This window comes from Manacus candei, unplaced genomic scaffold (assembly GCF_025592945.1).
Source record: "Manacus candei isolate 608988 ecotype Guabito, Panama unplaced genomic scaffold, ASM2559294v1 h1tg000042l, whole genome shotgun sequence".
In the NCBI taxonomy this organism is placed as follows: Eukaryota; Metazoa; Chordata; class Aves; order Passeriformes; family Pipridae; genus Manacus; species Manacus candei.
The window spans coordinates 6,440,320-6,459,706 of NW_026138090.1; the positions used below are offsets into that span (position 1 = coordinate 6,440,320).

At 35.2% G+C, this 19,387-nt stretch overlaps 1 protein-coding gene across 1 annotated transcript in view; it reads left to right on the top strand.

The window, feature by feature from the left end:
- SEMA3E (semaphorin 3E) overlaps window positions 1–19,387 on the top strand; it is a 132,600-nt gene that overhangs the window by 76,225 nt on the left and 36,988 nt on the right. The window contains exon 4 of the mRNA XM_051795285.1: window positions 2,800–2,919. Within this exon, the coding sequence (XP_051651245.1) occupies window positions 2,800–2,919 (120 nt within the window). The remainder of the gene's footprint in view (window positions 1–2,799; window positions 2,920–19,387) is intronic.

The following is a 19,387-nucleotide window of genomic DNA, read 5'->3' on the forward strand; positions in this document are numbered from 1 at the left end:
CTAAGTTCTGAATGTTAATTTTTACACTGTAAGCTCTCATAAAAATATTACTCATCAGTATTATTTCATTTTTTTTCTTATTTCCATTCTGTTTCTCTTTTGATTTTCCTCTGTAAAAGATCTGTTACTCAAGGCAAAATTAATATTACGTAGAACTGATAATATTGTAATCAGCTTCTCAGCATTAAAATACTTCATGCATACTCTGCTGCCTCTTTCTATACAACACAACAGGCCAGTTTTACAAGTTTTACAACCTTTAAAAGTTATCAGTTCATGTTGTAGCACTAAAACTTCAAGTATTGTAGTAATAAACACACTTTCAGAGCTTTTAATGGACTTAATAGGACAGTTAAAAAAGCCTTATCTTAACAACATGTGCATAATCTTAAAACCTGGCCATACTTTTTTGATTTGTGTGAAGCCAAGGAAAAAAATCCTTAAGTTGTCATCCAATGTGCCAAGAATCACACCTGTTAGCCTGTGGTGTAAGAGTTTTCCATTCTTTCAATCACTTTATCAGAATTGGAAATCATTCAGACAAAGAAATCCAATTCTGTAGAGATTATTAACTCCTCCACATGGAGAAGTTTCAGATTAATAAAATTCCACAGATCTATTAATATGGAGCATCCTGAAGACAACCCCAGCACTTAATTAATATAGTAGAAAGAAGTCTTATTTTAATGTTCCTTTGGATGATGCATCTCTTCCTTGCTGTGTGGACAGTGTATTATTAGTAGGGTCAGCAGCAATGCCTAGCTGCCTGACACTTGCCAGAACAGCACCTTTTGTCATGTGTTTATAAATTATCAAGTCTAGACATTTGGAATGACTTTTTTTCTATATTTGGTATCTTCCTCATCCTGTTTATTTCTGCAGAATTTTTCCAGCATTTCTACAAATGCACACAAGAGAAAAAATGTGTAGGTTTTGGCCATTTAAAAAAAAAAATCCTAAATCAATACAGTGATTTTGGCACAATGACGAAGAAGTGCAGGCATATGTGGATAAAAAAGGAAATCATAGAGTAAAGAACAGACCACCACTGAGAGCAAACAGAGGGAATAAGTCAAAAAGGTCATACTTGGAGGAGAGGGAGAATGAGGTACAGCATCAGTGCCCAGTAAAGCATCATTTAAAAATTACAAGGCTTCATAAAATTCCTATGGAATATCATTTTGCTACCAGCAGTCAGTAAATATTGTGAAATGCACGTGCTCTGTTGTTGAGTGCTGATCCGTGTATAGAGGATCACATCCTACTGATTTCAACCCATTCTCCTCTGTTTGTCTGAATGTATTTATTTATTTATTCACTTTTAAAAAAGGAACAAATTAGTTACAAATCAAGAAAGTCCAAAAATAAGGTATTGCAAGGTTGATTTATATATACATAGTATTTAATTACACAATAGGTTACCTGCCTGTGTAAGTTACCTACTTCATTCAATTAGCATATATCTTCACAGTGAATGTTAAGGAGAATCATGTAGCAAATGAGATTTTTTTCCTTATTTATTTGCTGGAGGACTTGGAAGACTTGAACTGAATGACATAACCATTTGAAGAAAGAAGGAAGATGGTTTCTTAGTTTTGAACCTAATGTGAATTTGCAAGTGTTGAATTCTGCCCAGGAGCCCACTGCAGACTCATGTTCTCTGTTCTTGCAGATGGTTAATAAGACCCAGGATTGTTCTGATACAAATACAGCAGTCTGAAAACTAAAATAGTCATCAGTGAAGAACAGCAAATTTTCAAAAAGGAAATTCTTCTACTCTGTTTTATGCATTGATTTTAGGATTGCATTAATTGCCTTTTGGAGATGTTTGGCCATCTACATTGAAAAGGCCTAGGAGAATAGCATAAATTACATGTCTAAACTCTAGAGCACCTAAAGTTATCTAAGATTAATTTCATTATAATAATCTTAAACTTCATGTGACTGTCTTAAAACCCAGGGTGTGAGTTGCAGAAATGTTGAGCAATGAATGGAAATGAGCAGGATTTTGCTTCAAACATAGAAACCATTGCAAAATGTAAAACTCTGTAAAACTCTGTAAAACCAAGTCCCAGGAGTCCCAAAATCAATGGATACTTTTATCTCACTGTCTCTGTTTCTAGTTTAGTACAGGAAAAATAATGACCCCACATCTCAAAGGAATGTTTGAAAATGTTTTAATTGTAATATTTATGAAGCAGCAAATACACTAATGAGTCCCAGAGTACTGCCCTGTGGGAAACGAATATTTCTTCTTCAAAGGAGAGTTTAACAGTGGGAACAGATAAAGTATGATGCCATACAATATAAAAAAATATTGATTAGCAATTAATTATGCAAGAACTTAATGGTGCAGTGACCTTATAAAAAAAAGTAAGAAAAAAATGTTATTTTTCCTGAGATAAAGTTTATTTAACTTGAGAGAGAAACCATTTGCTTACTATTCACATCTTATGCTCTGACTCTAATATTTAGTATATCTAATAATACTTACTAAAACAAATATTTAGATTTGCAGAATATCTCTGAGATTAAAGAAGAACAAAAGTGTGTTTTATAACTTTGTAACTCCTAACTGGTTAAGCATCTAAAGTAAATTATGATAAATCAGCGTTCTAAACTTGCTTTTTTCCTGTAAAAATTTCCATCTGTGAAACTGGTGGCCCAGAGTTACTAGTGTGAAGTGAAACAGAATAGAAAGATTCAATATGAGAACATCATCTAAGAACACATAAGATATTAAAAAAAGTAAAAGTAAAAAGCTAATATTTTCCTATGTTTATTTTTTATGTAATCTAGGATGAATGTGCAAATTACATCCGTGTCCTTCACCGATATAACAGAACACATCTTCTGGCTTGTGGAACAGGAGCTTTTGATCCCCTCTGTACTTTTGTAAGAGCTGGACATCCATCAGAGGTAAGAAATTCAGTTTACAGTATTCACTCTTTTGGTCTGGATTCCAGAAAAACTTTTATGGTTAAAAATAAGTATTTAAATTCAATTGCTAACAGTTCTCATACGAACCATACAATAGATATTTTCACTGATGAAATTCAATGCTGCTCTAAAATTTAGTTTGTTCCTGGAGGAACACACTGATATTTGAAAGCATATTCTAGAGAATTATACAAAGAATTCAAAGAATTTTTCATTTTATTACTTTTTTTTTTAATTAGATAAGCTTTTATAGAAACTCTTAGGGAAAATAATAAATATTTTTAGGAGTTTAGGCAAAATCTGTGGAGCCTTTGGTTTTTGGTTTTGTGGGTTTTTTTAGTGAAATAATACATAATATATCAAAATATGTATTGGTTTGATGGGAGATGGAATTACTTAACAAATCTTTGTTAAATTCAGCTTGTCTATGTTGATCCTGTTCAGCAAGTGTATTTTAGCTCTCTAATGATGCTTATAGCTGAGTGAAATAATACTGCAGAGAAGATCAGTAAGTGGAACACATAATCAATATTGTGATCATATTTCTTATGCAAAGATAGAAATTGCCTGGATTTTTCAGAAATTGGGATCCTTCTGTCTCAGTTAAATTAGATCAGGTTTAGAGAATCAGCAGAAATACCAATCTCTTATTTTAAATTCTTGTGTAAGACTCCCTTGGGCATTAAACCTAATCCTGATTATATGCAACCTATGTGTTGCTACATGGAAGTCAAATGCTGACTGGCTGATCCTGGTTACATCCTACTTCCTTGCATCCTTGTTTTGTTGTACTCCCATTGCCAGTTTTAAGAACATACAGAGTTTAAGAATATATTTCAAATTTCTGAAATGAGTCAAAAACTTGTTTAGGGCTGAATTTCTCCAACTGTTATGATATTTGAATTTGTGGACAAGTTATAAATTACACTGCTAAGTCTGGACCTTGAATGTCCAGGTTTAGTGAAAATTGGGCACTGAAAGTTATCCCTTGTCATACATTTAGTAACGTTGAAGAAATAATTAATTCTGTTATAAGGTAAAACTCCTGGTAAGGAATTGCACTGTTATCTGAGTTGCCCTGCAGTCAGAAGAGGATTTCACTAGGCTGCTAAAGGCACATGTGATGACCATTTTAAGAATCTGACTAGGTATTCTCAGAAATGAACTTTGTGAGGTAGGACTTAATAGATGGAGATGATCTGTAGTCCAAATGTAAGATTACTTTTAACTGGCAAGTGTCAGGAAGAGTTGCTGGTCAATGGTCTTGCTTATTTGGTTCACATGATGTGTCCTGGTAGAGCTGAGCACTTGTCATGGTGCTGAAGCCAAAGGACTGTCCAATAGGTTCTTACTTTCCCATATGTCCAGGAGCTCTTGGCTCGAATACACATGAATTGCAGACAAATCTTTTTAAAGTGTACTCATATAAATCAACTAAGGTACTTACTTCAGTAAAATGTTTTTGAATAATCTTTCCTGAATAAAGATGCATCCTTCTGACAAAACAAACTAGAAAATAACCAGAAACAATCTCCAAGGATCCAGTCCATGCTGTGCACTTCCAACTGCTGTCAAAATGAAAAGCATCTCAGAAGTTAAGACTCCAGCACAAAACTCAGATTTGGAGTTGTATGAATTGCAGAAACACACTGTCATCTGAAATTAAGGAAGGAACTAAATGATAAGCAATGTTAAAATAAGGCAACTTTGCATGTCTTCTTTGCTCCTCTCATGAACCTCCTGTCAGGCTTCCTGGTAAAGTTTGAAGGAAGTAGTGTCTGTATATTTAGGAACACTATTTTAGAAAGTATAAACAACAGACTAATAAAAATAGAAACCAAACAAACAAAAAATGAGAAACAAGACATATATAAGAATGTGTGGCCTGTGATCATCCCCTTATCTATCACTGTCCTTCCTTCCCTTATTTTGTTTGTTATTCTCTCTTGTCAAACTGAGGTTCTAAAATTTTACCCACACTGAAATCATGGGAAAATTACCATATTTTTTTTTGTGTAGACCATCAGGAAATATATTTGCTGCACTAATCAGTAGCTATACTAGTTTCCGTTATCTGAAAAGTTGACCATCAAGACTAAAAATGAGAGGTGCCATTTGTATGGTAAGTTAAAAATAACTCATGGTATGTGATTGAGTGGGAAAATTGTAATCTTTGCTTTCTTTGCACCATGTAACTGCAGAAAATGAAAGGAGAAGATCCTTCCTCAGAAAACTGAAGTTTAATCTCTGTTGATCTCTCTAATCAGACAATCCTCATCCAATGACTTCCGATTGCTGTACCCTATTACTTCCACCTCATCTCTCTGGCCATTTTCTCACTGTCCGACTGTCACAGAAAGGAGAGTAGCAAATGAAACAGTCTTAAAAATATTAATTACACTATACTAATCAATTTCTAAACAGGGCAAAAACATCTTTATTTAAAAAACAGTAAAATATTTAAATTGAAGAGTAAACACTTATTTATAATCTGCATTTATATTCAATTCAATGCAGTTCACAATAATAATACTTTACTGTGACAGTGGTGAGCCAGTGAAATGGGTTTCCTGGAGAAGTTGTGGATGCCCCATGCCTGGAAGTGTTCAAGGCCATGTTGGATGAAGCTCTGAGCAACCTGGTCTAGTGAAAGGTGTTCCTGCCCATGGCAGAGGGGTTGGAACGAGGTGATCTTTAAGGTCCCTTCCAATCCAAATGATTCTATGATTCTATGATTCTATAATGTGCAACTGGCTGAAAGGAATATTTTTTAAATGTTGCTGACATGTTTTTGTTAAATATGTTGAACTTCAGGATAAGTGAAATTTGTCTTTGATATGCAAACTAAATTGCTTCTGAACAGAATCCCTTTAAGTAGCACAAGGTGTGTTTGAAGCTTATACACATTTGAACAATGACACTTTTCAGATATGTTGAGGTATAAAGTGTGGGAGGTAAAAAGGGAGGGAGCCCTTATAACAGACTTATGTGGATCCAGACACCCAGCTAACCCAGCATGTGAAGCTAGATTCACACTTCCATATGGGACTATGAATCAACAGTACCAACACGGAGAAATACTTGCTCTGTGGTCAGGGAGCTAAACTATAAGTTTCAATAGCGCTTCCTGAGCTGATGGCAGACAGAGGATGTGACCCTCTCAGTAAAAACTGCAGGGTTCTTAAGTTACAAACTGTATATAAATACAAATTAGAGATTATTTTAGAGACATTTAAGCACATGACAGAATAGCAGGATTGTATTTTCTGCTACATTACATCTTCCAATTTACTGAGCAAGTCAAAGGGAAGCAATCTTTCGGAACTAACCGTCCAATTAAGGCTCTTGAGCTCGGTGATCACTAGTCCGATTTTGCAGGGACATTTATTTTGTTGTTGACTTGCAACGAAAGTTTACATAAAGTCGTCCATTTCTGAATAGCCGTTCGGTGAGAAAATGAAGCATTGCTGGTTTTACTTTGAAAAGTGAAAGTATCCTAAAGCCATGATCAGAATCATACTGTATGGCATTCTGATCCTGTACTTAGTACGGTTTTGTGAGGTGCAATACAATTTATGAAAAGGAGCATTCATCCTCCTGTATAATGTCTTACATTCTTATGCAACCACAAATTCATATTTTCATATCAAAAGTAGGTTTGAGTTGTGTCTTGCAGAACACTGAGCTCTTGTCAACAAACCATGAAGTCAAGAGGAGATTTTTGTCTCCGAAAATAGGCAGAATTTGATTGCCCCATTGGCAGATCATTACTTCTTGGAGCTGACTGAAAAACAGAACTGCTAATGTTTGCAAAAAACACTGTAAAACTATCCATTCTCTGTAGAAAATACTAATCTTACTGTACAGCAATTAAAATGTGTTTTGAAATCTTTCACATGCATATTGTGCTATGATATGTTATATAGGTGCAGTTGCTCCTTTTGTGCTTTTCATGGTTTATAGAAGTTTAATGGTACTATGCATTTTGTCTTAATATGTTGATTGTAGAAAACAATAAGAAATAAATATTAGTTTTATTGAATTCTACATCAAGCTTCATAGAATCACAGAATATGCTGAGTTAGAAGGGGCCCATGAGGATCATTGAGTCCAACCCTTAGCCCTGCACAGGACCATCCCCAAGAGTCACCCCATGTACCCAAGAGTGTCATCCAAACGCTTCTTGAACTCTGTCAGGCTTGGTGCTTTGCCCACTGCCCTGGGGAGCCTGTTCCAGTGCCCAACCACCCTCTGGGGGAAGAACCTTTTTCTAACATACAACCTAAAAATCTCCAACACAGCTTCAGGCCATTCCCTTGGGTCCTGTCACTGATCACCACAGAGAAGAGATCAGTGCCTGCCCCTCCTCTTCCCCTCACAAGGAAGTTGTAACTGCAATGAGGTCTCCCCTCGGTCTCCTCTTCTCCAGGCTGAACAGACCAAGCACCCTCAGCCCCTCCTCACAAGGCTTCCCCTCAAAGCTCTTTGTCATCTTTGTTGCCATCCTTTGGACACTCTTTAATAGCTTAATATTTTTCTTATATTGTGGTGACCAAAACAATAAACTTGTGTTGCACCACCACAGTATAAAAAAAATATATTTTTCTAAATCAAATTACTTATAAATTTTGTGATACACTATGTATCACAATATGTTTGAAAGATTAAATATGTAATGGTTTACTGCAGTCATTCTATTGCAATATTGGTTTAATTGATGTAGCTTTGGAACTTCAGGTTGTTCACTTTTGTAAAGCTGTTGTCAGTTATCTTTCTAAAAATACGCAAGTATAGTCACTGACAGCAGCTTTTTATCTTTTTCTCTGTTTCTAATTGACTCTGATGAATATTGCTTTCCCAAATTTAAACATTTCAGCAAAATACCCAATGTTTTTCTGCCATCTAGAAATAAATTACAAATTAGGAAAAATAGGAGTACTGACTTTGCAGACAGATGAACTATTGGTGTTTGAAAAAGACATGTTACAAAATTTTGTCCAAGAAAACATAAGCAAGTTAAATGCCAGCCAGTAAATGAGTTCATTATCTCTGACTTCATGGAATGCTTTTAAATGTCAAAAATCCATGGAGGTCAGAAAAGGTTGGGTTCATCCAGTTTCTATTTGTCTATCATCCAGAAATAAAGGGGAGTTCATTAAAATAAATGTTATTTTTCTTGGAGAAAGCAAAAGTCAGAGACCCTGTACCCCAAATTTCTCATGAGGAATTGTATAGGTATCCTTCCCATGTGCTCTGTGAGAAAAAAACTGAGATAAGTATTCAAACCAAATACAGAAGATGAAGAAAAATGCAGAAAAAAAAATCTTATTTTACTTCTGTTCTCACCAAACTGACATTTGTCCCTCCTGTTATCTTTGATGTTGGATAGAGTGGAGGAGGGGGGGAAGCATCTCTATTCAGTCTCTTCCTCTTGGATTTATATAAACTTCTCAGTTTTGGCAGCATGCGATGACTGCTGAAAGAAGCGATTTCTGTCTCAGTCTGTGTTTCTCCACATCTGGCTGCTGGTAAAACAGTACTGCACTACTGTTCTATATAGCTCAAAATACCCTAGTTGAATTTTGATGAACCTAAGATAAATCTAGTGATCTATCTGCAGTCAGGCAGCAATTTTATCTTTCTGACTTATCTGTTCAGCAGAACAATAGGTTGTAGGGATGCTCCAGGGGCCTTCCAATGATCCAGACTGCCTTTGCCTAATTTACAAAGCACCTTTAACAAGTCCACATGGGAGTCTCACCAAGTACAGCAAAAGAAATTACTCTGCCTCCACAGGACCTGAAAAATGAGTGGAAATTCCAAAAGAAAATTATGTACAGAAACAATATCCTAAGTTTCTGCAAACTAAGTGGTGACAAGATAGAGCTGATTCCTGGACAGGAAGGCATCTCTGCATGACAAAACCTGTTGAGGGAATTAAATTTATGGGAAAACGCAATGCATGAAGAATTTTTCTTCCAGAACACCCTGTAAATTTTTAATATATACATGGAGCTGGCAGAGTGCCATTTTCAGTGCCTCATTTAATTCAGTAAACTGCCTACAGCTGTATTTCTCCACTTCAGAGGCTGATGGACTAAGTCACCCTTTCCACAAAATGCACTGGTGGTTTTTGGGAGTCTCCCCTAGGTGTTCCTAATCTGACGTATTCCTTATTATGCTATTTGCTCTTCAATTAGCCAGCCAAGACTCTGGTTATCAGGGAAGACTAACTCTAAATCTAAGACTTTAGTCCTGTTAGAAAAGACCTGAGTAAACTGTCCTCCAAGCAAACAAATACACCTGTAGCTCTCTAAAGGCAAGTTGGAACTTCTTCTTTCTAATTTATATTGCCCTTAATATTTTTTGAGTGTGGGCAAGGGCACTTCTTTTTCTATATATTCTGTATTTCAGTGCAAAAACAGGATAAGGTCCAATTGTGCAATAAGTTTTCCGTTTGCCTCTCTACACCAATCAAATGCAGGCAACACAAACTCCTCGGCTCTTGCTTTAACAAACTGAAGGGAATTCACATGCAAGTTGAGAGAATGTACTAGTCATATCTCAGTTTAATTTTTCCATGACATGATTCTTCTGCTCTTGACCAACCTTTGGCAATGCCATCAGTCTTCCAGGTTTGTCAAGAAACAAAATTGTGGACGTATTTATATCTATTATTTTAGGATATTGTTTCTGACGTATTTTTATAATCAAAACAAGCAATGATCTGCAAAGTTACTCCCTCTCCATGCTTGTTCCTATTACCTCATCTCTGCTCTCTGTTTGCAGAGGATTAAGGAAGAGGAACATCTGGTTTCACTGACCAGTGGGTGTTGGTCAGTCCTTAGAATATGTGACAAATTCTTCCCCTGAAAATATTTTCTTAGAGACACAGTGTCCCTCTGCATGGATGAAAAGCCATCAGTTAGAACACCATCCACTAAACATATATGAAATTCTGTCAAGTAAGCAACACACTGTCATAAAATCTTTTACCAGAAGATCTTTTACATTACCTAGTTTGAATGCCCACATCACAGGCTATTGAATTTCACCAAAACATCAAAAAGCCCCGAATTTCATTTAGACTAAAGAACTTCAGGTTTTGGAAGTTGAATATGCATACATTTCAATATAGATTAAAATGGTACCTAAATCATAATAGACAAGAAAATTAATTACATGAATATAACATCTATGCTCACAGCAAACAACAAAGGTGCTGTACAGAAAAAGGGAAAAGAGAAAGCTGAAGACCCACATCAGCTTCTACCTGAAGAAGTATTTCTTACCGAACTCATGGCTTACCTATGCACTCATAAGAAAATGGGCAAGTTCTAGTCAAGCAACACCTGAAAGGGATTGTCTGCACCAGCTCAAACAACAACCCAACCTCTGCAACCTCTGCAACCCAATCCAAACCTTCCAAAAAAACCCAACAAAAACCCCATCTGCTTTGAAGTAGGATAAGAGTTCCTTCTGAATCAATGCATATGATTATGGGAGAAGTTAAATTTCATGAGTTTTGGCTGTAAGAATTAGCTTAATGAACAGCTGTAAAAGTGAAACTCAGTAGGAATAATGAAGAAAGTTCTGTTCTTCCCATGTTTTGCTAGGAAAGGAAAAATGGGCATTGTGTGAGAAGAAACAAAGACCAGAAGGGACCATCAGGACATTTTATATGTCATTATCACACATTGTATAGGTAATTTTTTCCAGGTATTGAATTAAAAGCTTTTCAGGAAAATATATATTGTCATTTCAAAGAATTCAGCTAATAGTGACACCATTATTTCTCCGTTCTAAATATTAGCTGTTCTAATCTTTAATTACCTACTATGTTAGGAAATAGCCACTTATTCAGGGTCAATTCTTCTGACTTCAACTTCCTGTCATTTAACTTTGATATGCCTTTGATAGCAAAAGTTCAAAAGTCTCCCACTATCTTTTCCACATCTTTTCCACATCTAAGTACCTATACACAAAGATCAAACCACCTCTTCAGTTTTTCTTGATAAGCTGAATAAATATGGGTCCTTAAACCTCCCATCAATAAGGATTCCTCAATCTTATTTGTGTCCTTCCTGTGAACTCTCTTCAGTATTTTCACATCTTCTGGAAGTGTGGACACTAGAACCACACATGCTATTCGATGGTGTGTGTACACGCAAGGTCACTTCCCTACCTCTGTTTGAGATTCCTCTTTATTGGAGACAAGTGCTGAGTTCTTGGCACAGCATCACAAGGAGAAATCTCTTTTTAGCATTTTTCACTTGACCTGAAGTTCTCTGGAGTACAAAGTTATCCCAATTTACACACTCGGTTGAACCACCTAATTATCAGTCTCATACAAAAAGATAAATGAAGAGATTCTTAGGGATTCCTGTCACCATCATCTGTAACAAGGCACCTGGGATCTCCAAGACTCTAGATGAGGTACCTCAGTCTTATATGTGAAAGTGGATATAACACTTTGGATAGTGTTGTATTAAAATCTGCTTAGTAAGCCTCTGATATTTAACTCAGTATTCAAAGCATTATATAGTTTGAGCTCTCATCAAGCTCTTTTCTTCATTATTTATGCCTCCCCAGTCTTTTTATAAACTTTACTAGGAAAGAAATCATATGATTGTTTAAATCACTGCTAAAGTAAAAAATCATCTTTCTAGCAAAACCAAAATTTAGCGAAACCTTCAGTAGAGGATTCATCAGTGATACCTCATAACAACTGTACTTTGATATATGTCAGCAGTTTGTATTTCTTAACAATTCTACAATGCACATTGTTTCATCAAATAGCTATGTACTAAGTGAAATGTCCTAGAGAAAGCCAAGTATTCTGTATCCACACAGTTCTTATCAGTCATTCTCATGTCTTGTAACAGACAACAGGTTTTTTTGACAGTACTCTCCATCCTTAAAATGAGGTGAATGATATTCATTACTTTTGAATATTGTCTAAATAAGGCCATACATGAAGTGTAAGTTCAATTTGGAAGATTGGTAGAGAATGTGAATTGATCAGCCATACGAAATGAATTTTCCATCATATTAGACCTGCCCTTTGCAAGATTAAACACAGATGGTTCCGGGAGAATGAATCCATACAGATGAATAATGCTATTATCCCAAAGAGAAAGAAATCCTCCACCTGTGTGGTAATTTGGTGGGGCTAACTGAAATATTCCAGCTCTCATTATAGTGATTTTTAGATTCTCCCACTTTTATTTATGAAGGAAAATATTTTTCCAAGTGACAGCTCCTGGTGAAATTTATGTCATTGTTTGAAGATTGGAGGTGCTGCTCAATAATCTGTTAGTCATCATAATTAAAAACAGAAAAAATTAACAATGACAGTGTTTAGTTAATATTTTTGCAGGTTTATAAGATGCACCCTTAATATTGTATGATCCTTCTGTGATTTATGACTGACTTCTTATTTGACTGATATCTATATAGAAAAATTATTTTAGATTAAAAAATGAACTAAAAAGAAGTATTGCTTGCAGTTCATCTGTGTCATCAGGAGACAGTGGATCCCCTCCTCTGCTCTTTCTTCTAGTCTGGCCAACTTAGACATCCCCTGCTGAAGCTCTGCAAAAGGGCTGTTGGCTGTCTAAGGCTCCATGCTATGGAGACAGACAGATCTTCCCCAGGGTATCTGAGTTCTTCTGAAGTCTGCTCTCAGCTGAATGTAGGTGTTGTCCTTTCCATGCCCAATGCATCTCTTCCATCATCAAAGCTCAAACCTTAGACCTGCATCCTTCCTTTTTTTTTATTTTTTGTGATCTTAATTCCCAACTGTTGTTATTTGATGTTTGCTCTGACATGACCCTCACAATCTCAACACAAGTTTAGCCTGCCAAAATCATGGAAAACAAAAAGTCTTGGTTAGTGAAGCTCTGTGTAAAAACTGTGCACTTCCCCATAGAAATCCCTTCACTTCCGTATAGCACTTGTGTACTATCTTTAACTTCTCTTTCACTTGGTCATAAGACTATATCACCGTTTACAGCTATTCATACATTTCAATTCTAGGGAGCCTTTATGTGGTCCCTGGAACTTTCATACTTATTAACTATCACATTAATGCAATATAATCATAATTTCTAATGGTTCTATTCTTTGCCATAGAACCCTAATGAACTCATGTGTCCAGTTTAACATTACGCAAAGGTGTCTCTTCTGAAACTCTGACCAATTCAGTCACTGCTGCTGAAACATTCTGAACTGCTAAGGCTAAATGCCTGTGATTTTTATGTGCATTGAGGTTGGTTCTTTTTTTCTTTTGCCAGAATTTTTCACATTCATTAAATCAGGAAAATATATCATTTGTGTCACTTTAGGCCAGATATTTTGAGACAAGTCACAAATTGCTAATCCTTTTGCAAACTCAGACAGCAGTCTGACATAGCTCCAGATTTTAAACACATTTTCAGATTGGACCCCTATGTGTCTTAGTCATTTAACTGTGTAATAAAATGCATAGACCTGAAAAATGCATCTGAATTTTTAGGGAGGATTTAATGTCTGTAATATTTTATGCACTCTCATCCCATAGGATGATTGATCTTTTCAGTATGTCACTGGATATTAAAGAGGATTGAAAACAGATCCTCAGAAGGAATACTACCTCCAAAATAATCTTAATTATGTAAAATAATTTTCACAACAAGCAGAGATTTTTTGTTGAGTGCTTAGTTCCTTTTTAAAATTAATGTTTGGATTATTTAAAGAAGATATTATATGAAAAGTTCTTTCACTGTGGGACCATCCTTGTCTTGCTCACCTATATACCTCGGTGGCTGTTCTATGTTGACTTAAATAGGACAGTGTGTTGAAATAGTACTCCATTAGTATTTTTATAAGTATTTGGAGCACAGATTCGTTTATATAAATTCAATTATATTGATTCATTTTCCACTGGATTAAGATTTTTAATTTTTTTAATTAATTAGTTGGTTTTGTTTTAATTAGATACCTAACTAATGTTTGGAACTATAATTATGAGATACTGTTAATACACATTTTTCTTAGCATCAAAATTTAGTCTGCTTAAATACGAAAGGGTGAATCATATAAGACACTGTTTCAGGCCTGACCCAGTAAATTATTTGCTGCTGTTATACAAGGACAAAATATTTTGCTGTATATCTTTTTTACCAAGTGCCTTCTTGATGAGGCAAGTGTACAGATTAAGGCAGGTCATGGAGTTGAAAGTTCATTTTGGAGACTTATATTTGAATTATATTTTCTGCTGATTTACAGACATGTTCTGTGATTTTTCAGATTTTTTTTTTAATGGTAAGTCAGGGTTCATCCTTCCTAAAAGAAGCCTCTGCACAGTGTATTCAGTGTGTCTTTCTATGTTGAAATGAAAATGTAAGCATAAGTAAGTATACAAGAAAGAAGAAAAGAAATAAAAAATACCGTTTTGAGAATATACAGAATAAAAGATTATTTGCAAAAATGTGTCACATGAATTTATACTTAAAACACTATACTGTTCTATAGAGAGGGAATAGAAACGAAGATGAGGTTTATTCTGTATATTGCACTTCAGTGTCTGTTGTGGTCACAAACTTTCTCCAGATTCATTCAGTATTCAATTTCTCACAGGAGAAAAAAAATCCAGTTAACCAGTGAAATACTTTACAAATCTTATATTTGATTAATTTTTAAATAACTTTTTGGTTTCTCACATTAGGCTATGTGACTGAGCATGGATGTGCAAAATGTCACTTTAAAGGTGCATTGTTAAGGTTAAACCAGACTCAGAATTTATTTGAATAGATGGGAAAGTAAATATGAGCAACAAATGTATTCTTTGTTTAGAAACAGCACACCTGACATGTTAAATATTTTTAAATTCCATTTTCTACAAAACAAGGTCTATTACTGTCTCAGAGATTTCATAAATTACATTAATTTCCATGGTTCTAAAGGCTGTTGATCAAGCTGCAACTGTGTCTACCTGTGCACCTAACTTAGTGAAGGTTTCTAATCAGTTTGTCGTGTGTTACTTTATTGCTTTGTAACTTGGCTTTTAAGATACTATTAGGAAAAAAAGATAGAAGCATACATGGAACCAGTGAATCCAGGAATATACCCTATTTTGGGCCAAGTGTCATTCTCATAAAGAGAAAGGGTAAAATTGCAAAAGACTTCGATGTGAGATGATATAATCATGCAAGTGAAAATTAACCTCACAGATATTGCACAGAGGTTTGAAGAAAACTTCTGAACATGCTATCTTCAGAGTAGGGATGTGCACATCCCCTTGACAGCCCTCTCCCTCCCATACCTTCTCCATTTGCAGCTCTCCCTCTTGCTCTGCGCTTCTGTCTCCAGCTCTGATGACCCTTGGTGAAAAGCCACCTTACCAGGGTTCTCAGTAAGCCAGTCCATTGGGATGTCCTTTCCCTGCAGAGTCAGTGTCTCCCATTGCATCCCATCCCTTCCCAAGAGTCTTCCACTTCAAACAGGACACTATGATAAAATATGGTGAATCTTTGGTGTCTACACTCCCTTTTTTGATGTTTTAAGAATTAATTGAATTTGAAAAAGAGCTCACCATATGACACTGGCACCACATGGCTTTATTAAGAATTTTAGAAGAGAGTTTCTCATAGCTTTGCACAAAGCAATGCATCTCTGTTTTACACTTTCCCATTCAATTCACTTTGCATGTGAACCTTCTTATTCCTAATTCTTTTCATAAAGTTATAAATTACACGACCCCTAGAAATAAAATGCAAAAAATAGCTCTTGCATGTATGTCATTCTTACTCTAAGGTTGAAGAACTATGAAATCATTAAAGCTAAGAATGAATTTTGTCCAATGCCTTAGAGCAGTAGTGAAGAGTATAGCCAGTGTTTAAAACTATCACAAAAATCTGTACAGCCTCTCTCCACAGTACTCTAAATATGATTTACTATCTGGCAACGTAAATAACAGAGACTTCTTAGAAAAAAAATAGCAAAAACAAATTAAAACATACCACACACAAGAAAAAATAAAATCAAACCAACCAGAAAGCAGTACCAACCACAAAAATGCACAAGTCTCCTGGAGAGCAGACTGGTGGTACTGTGGAGCACATGCATACGCAGTTAAGGATGCAATTAAAGGTTATGAAATGGTTTCAATCTCCTTTAAAAAAATGCCAGTATGATATATTTTACTTTTTGTTACCTAAAAAAATAATAAAAATTTAAAGTGAAAAAAACCCCAACCAAACACAAACCCTTAAAAAATCAAATTATTTTTCTCTCATAAAAATAATATTCTAGGAAAACACAACTAAACCCTCTGTATTTTTAAGTCCCTGGTTTAGGGAAAAGATACAGCCATTGTATTAATGTTGAGAATAGGTTTAAGTAGTTTGATGGATAGGAATGGAAGTAAGCATATGTTTTAAATTAATCACATGCATAAGTGTTGTCTTGAACCAGAGCAAAGCAGCACTTGACATAAGTGAAAGCAATTTTTTGCAGCAAAAGTTAAATTCAGTCTTTAAATTTTAATGTCTCTGATTGACCTTTCCTTTCACTATTGTTTATAGCCTACATTATTCTTCATTGTCTAAAATTATCAATTCATACCCAGTTAATGGCAAAATGCTTGATGTCTTGGAAATATCTTCTATTTCTTTTAAAAGAACATTATTATTTTAATAATAGTTGAAAGTGTATTATGTTTCCTGAGTCACTGTGTCATAAATCAAACCCAGAACCCCATTTCTTTTCCCAAGCTACATTCAGAAATACGTAACTCCACTCCCAGCCCTCCATATGTGCTTTTCCATAGTTTTAACCATAACCATTGAAAAATGCCCATAAAATAAATTGTGATGTTGAATTGATGTGCTGTATAATCTGTGAGGAAACTGTCAGTTTTATTCTGACATTTCTCAAGGGATTCCAATGTCACAGACTGCAAGGAGGGTTAGAATTAAGGAATTAGCCTTCAAAGCTGATTATTAATGTGTAACGCTTGTTTCATTTAAACTGGCATCCCATGTAAGCTGACACATCCAACACCTGAACTTCAGTTACTTGCTCCAGTGATGGGAATAACTTATTGCAACCATGGAATATTTGGTATGTTGTCTTAAAAGGTGAAGGTGGAAAATCTCTCTTGGAGGAGCCATTGCTTACATTTTCAGTGACTTTTCAAACACTTACATGCATCTGCAAGCATTTATGAAAAACACATCCTGCTTTGTATCAAAACTGGTGAGCTCCACTGAAAAATTCCAACGAATTGCACTGAAATCCAAGTTTTTGTCTACTTTCAGTGTTAACATTAGATTATGTGTTTAAGCTACAGTGCTTTTTCATAAATTCCAGCTTTTAAAATGTAGATAATGAAAGGATACTACACATGTTGCTTAACATTTTTCATTCCACAGCCATATCTTGAGCTGTTTTAAACACATTCATGTCATGGCCATTAAAAGGGACGGGCTTGTCTTTATCATTGATTTAAATCTGATTCTCAGATTTACATTAGTAGTTATGAATTACATTAGTTAGTTATGAAGTGTGGTTTATGATACCCTGGTGGGATCATGTCTTCTTCCACAGAACAAAGCCCAGATTCTATTCCCTATGCAGGACAAAATGTGAGCCATACACTATAAGCCAGAAAGTGTGGATATTACAACTTCTTCAAGTACGGTTTCAAAACAATTTTGTTCCTACAGTTGATCACTTTACCTGTGTTTTTTTTCTGCAAACAGTTTTAAATTTATTACTTCTTCCATTCCTAGACACATCCATTTTTATTTTAATGTGGGGAAAATTAAGCAGAAAGCATTAAGACTACTTTTAACTCTCAGTTTGTCTCTCCACTTCTACATCTTTATTGACTAATGATGATTACTGATTAATTGACAAACAGTTTAGCTGAAATCCCCAAAGTGAATCTTTTACATGAATAATTTTAATTTTAATACCCAATTAAAGAATAAATAACATCAGACTGTTTTTATAAATATTTCCTTGACATCAAATTTTATGCCATTATGACTCCCAAATCCCTTTGCATGGTTTCAGGAAGTTTTTCTTTCCCCTCCTGAGTTCACCTTACTCTTTTTTTATCCACAGTTGACTCAAAATGTTATGGTATTTAGATTTGAAAAATACATGCTATGTGATGTTTGAAAAGTGTGGAATGGGACTGAGATTTCCACACAGAGAGAAATATTTCTTCATTGTTTGACATTTACCCAACAACAGACAGGCAACAGTTACTACCGATGTGCAGTTGCTGCTGATGCAGCAGAAACCAATATTCCTGCACCCCCAGTCTCCACTCAGGATGATTATTTTCTGCTACATCAGTTTTAACTGCTATGCAAGGGTTAGGCCAACACAAGAGCTTCTGGAGAGGTGAGAGTATGAACACCTTGTTACCCCATGAGTTTAGGAACATTACTTAAAATTTGTATGGTATTTTTCCTTCCTTTTCTCTAATTTTTTTTTTTCTTTTTAATTGTAGGGTGACTTTTTCACTGCAAATAGACATAAAACAGATGTCCTTTTTTTCAAGAACTGCATTCTAAATTACATCCCATTTTTTTATAGAAACTCTCTAACTAATGGGAATCTTACTTTTTTACCAGAACATCCATGGAAATTGCATGTATTATTAGACAGTTGGGAATGGCAAACAGGTACATCAGCTTGTCTGACTGGGTATTAAGATGTGAATACTGCTTTGAAGTGGATGGTCTGGTGACAAATCCAAGATTAACTGTTTTAGATGAAATGTACAGAAATATTCAGCTATTTATCAATTAGTGGGAACTAAGAGCTCTACAACTTTCCCACTTTTCTTATATCTTTTTTCTTTCTGTCCTTCTGACCTTTTAAAATATTATTTTTTAGTATCTTTCCAGTTTTCCACCTTCTGCTTCCTTGTTCCCTGTCTTTTTATGTTGGGCTTTTTTTTTTCTTTTTCTTTTTTTTTCTTTTTCTTTTTCATGCTAATATAATTGTCATGAGTGGAGCTACCTGAGGGGAATATTTTTTTAGCTCTTAGGGCAATTGCACTTGCTTGGGAAGATTTTTAGGTTGTAGGGTAGGATGGGAGGATACAGGTGAGTGATCTGAAGGAGAATGAAGAATACAGCATTGCAGAGACCAGACACATAATCAGGTTTCTGTACCTCTCAAAACCAACACTTTCTAGGAACTGAGGCAGCATATACTACAACCCCCCAAAATTACATGAATGTAACCAACAACATCAGAAAAAAAACCCCTTTCTATAATGACATAAGGACTAAATGGACCATATATACTCAAATAAAGAATACCAGGACATTATTTTGTCTGGTCTAGATATATCGAGCTTTATTCTGTGCAAATATTGATTTATTCTAATAAATACTGGAAAAATCAGGTCTAATAAAACCTGATATTTATGATTAAAAAGTCT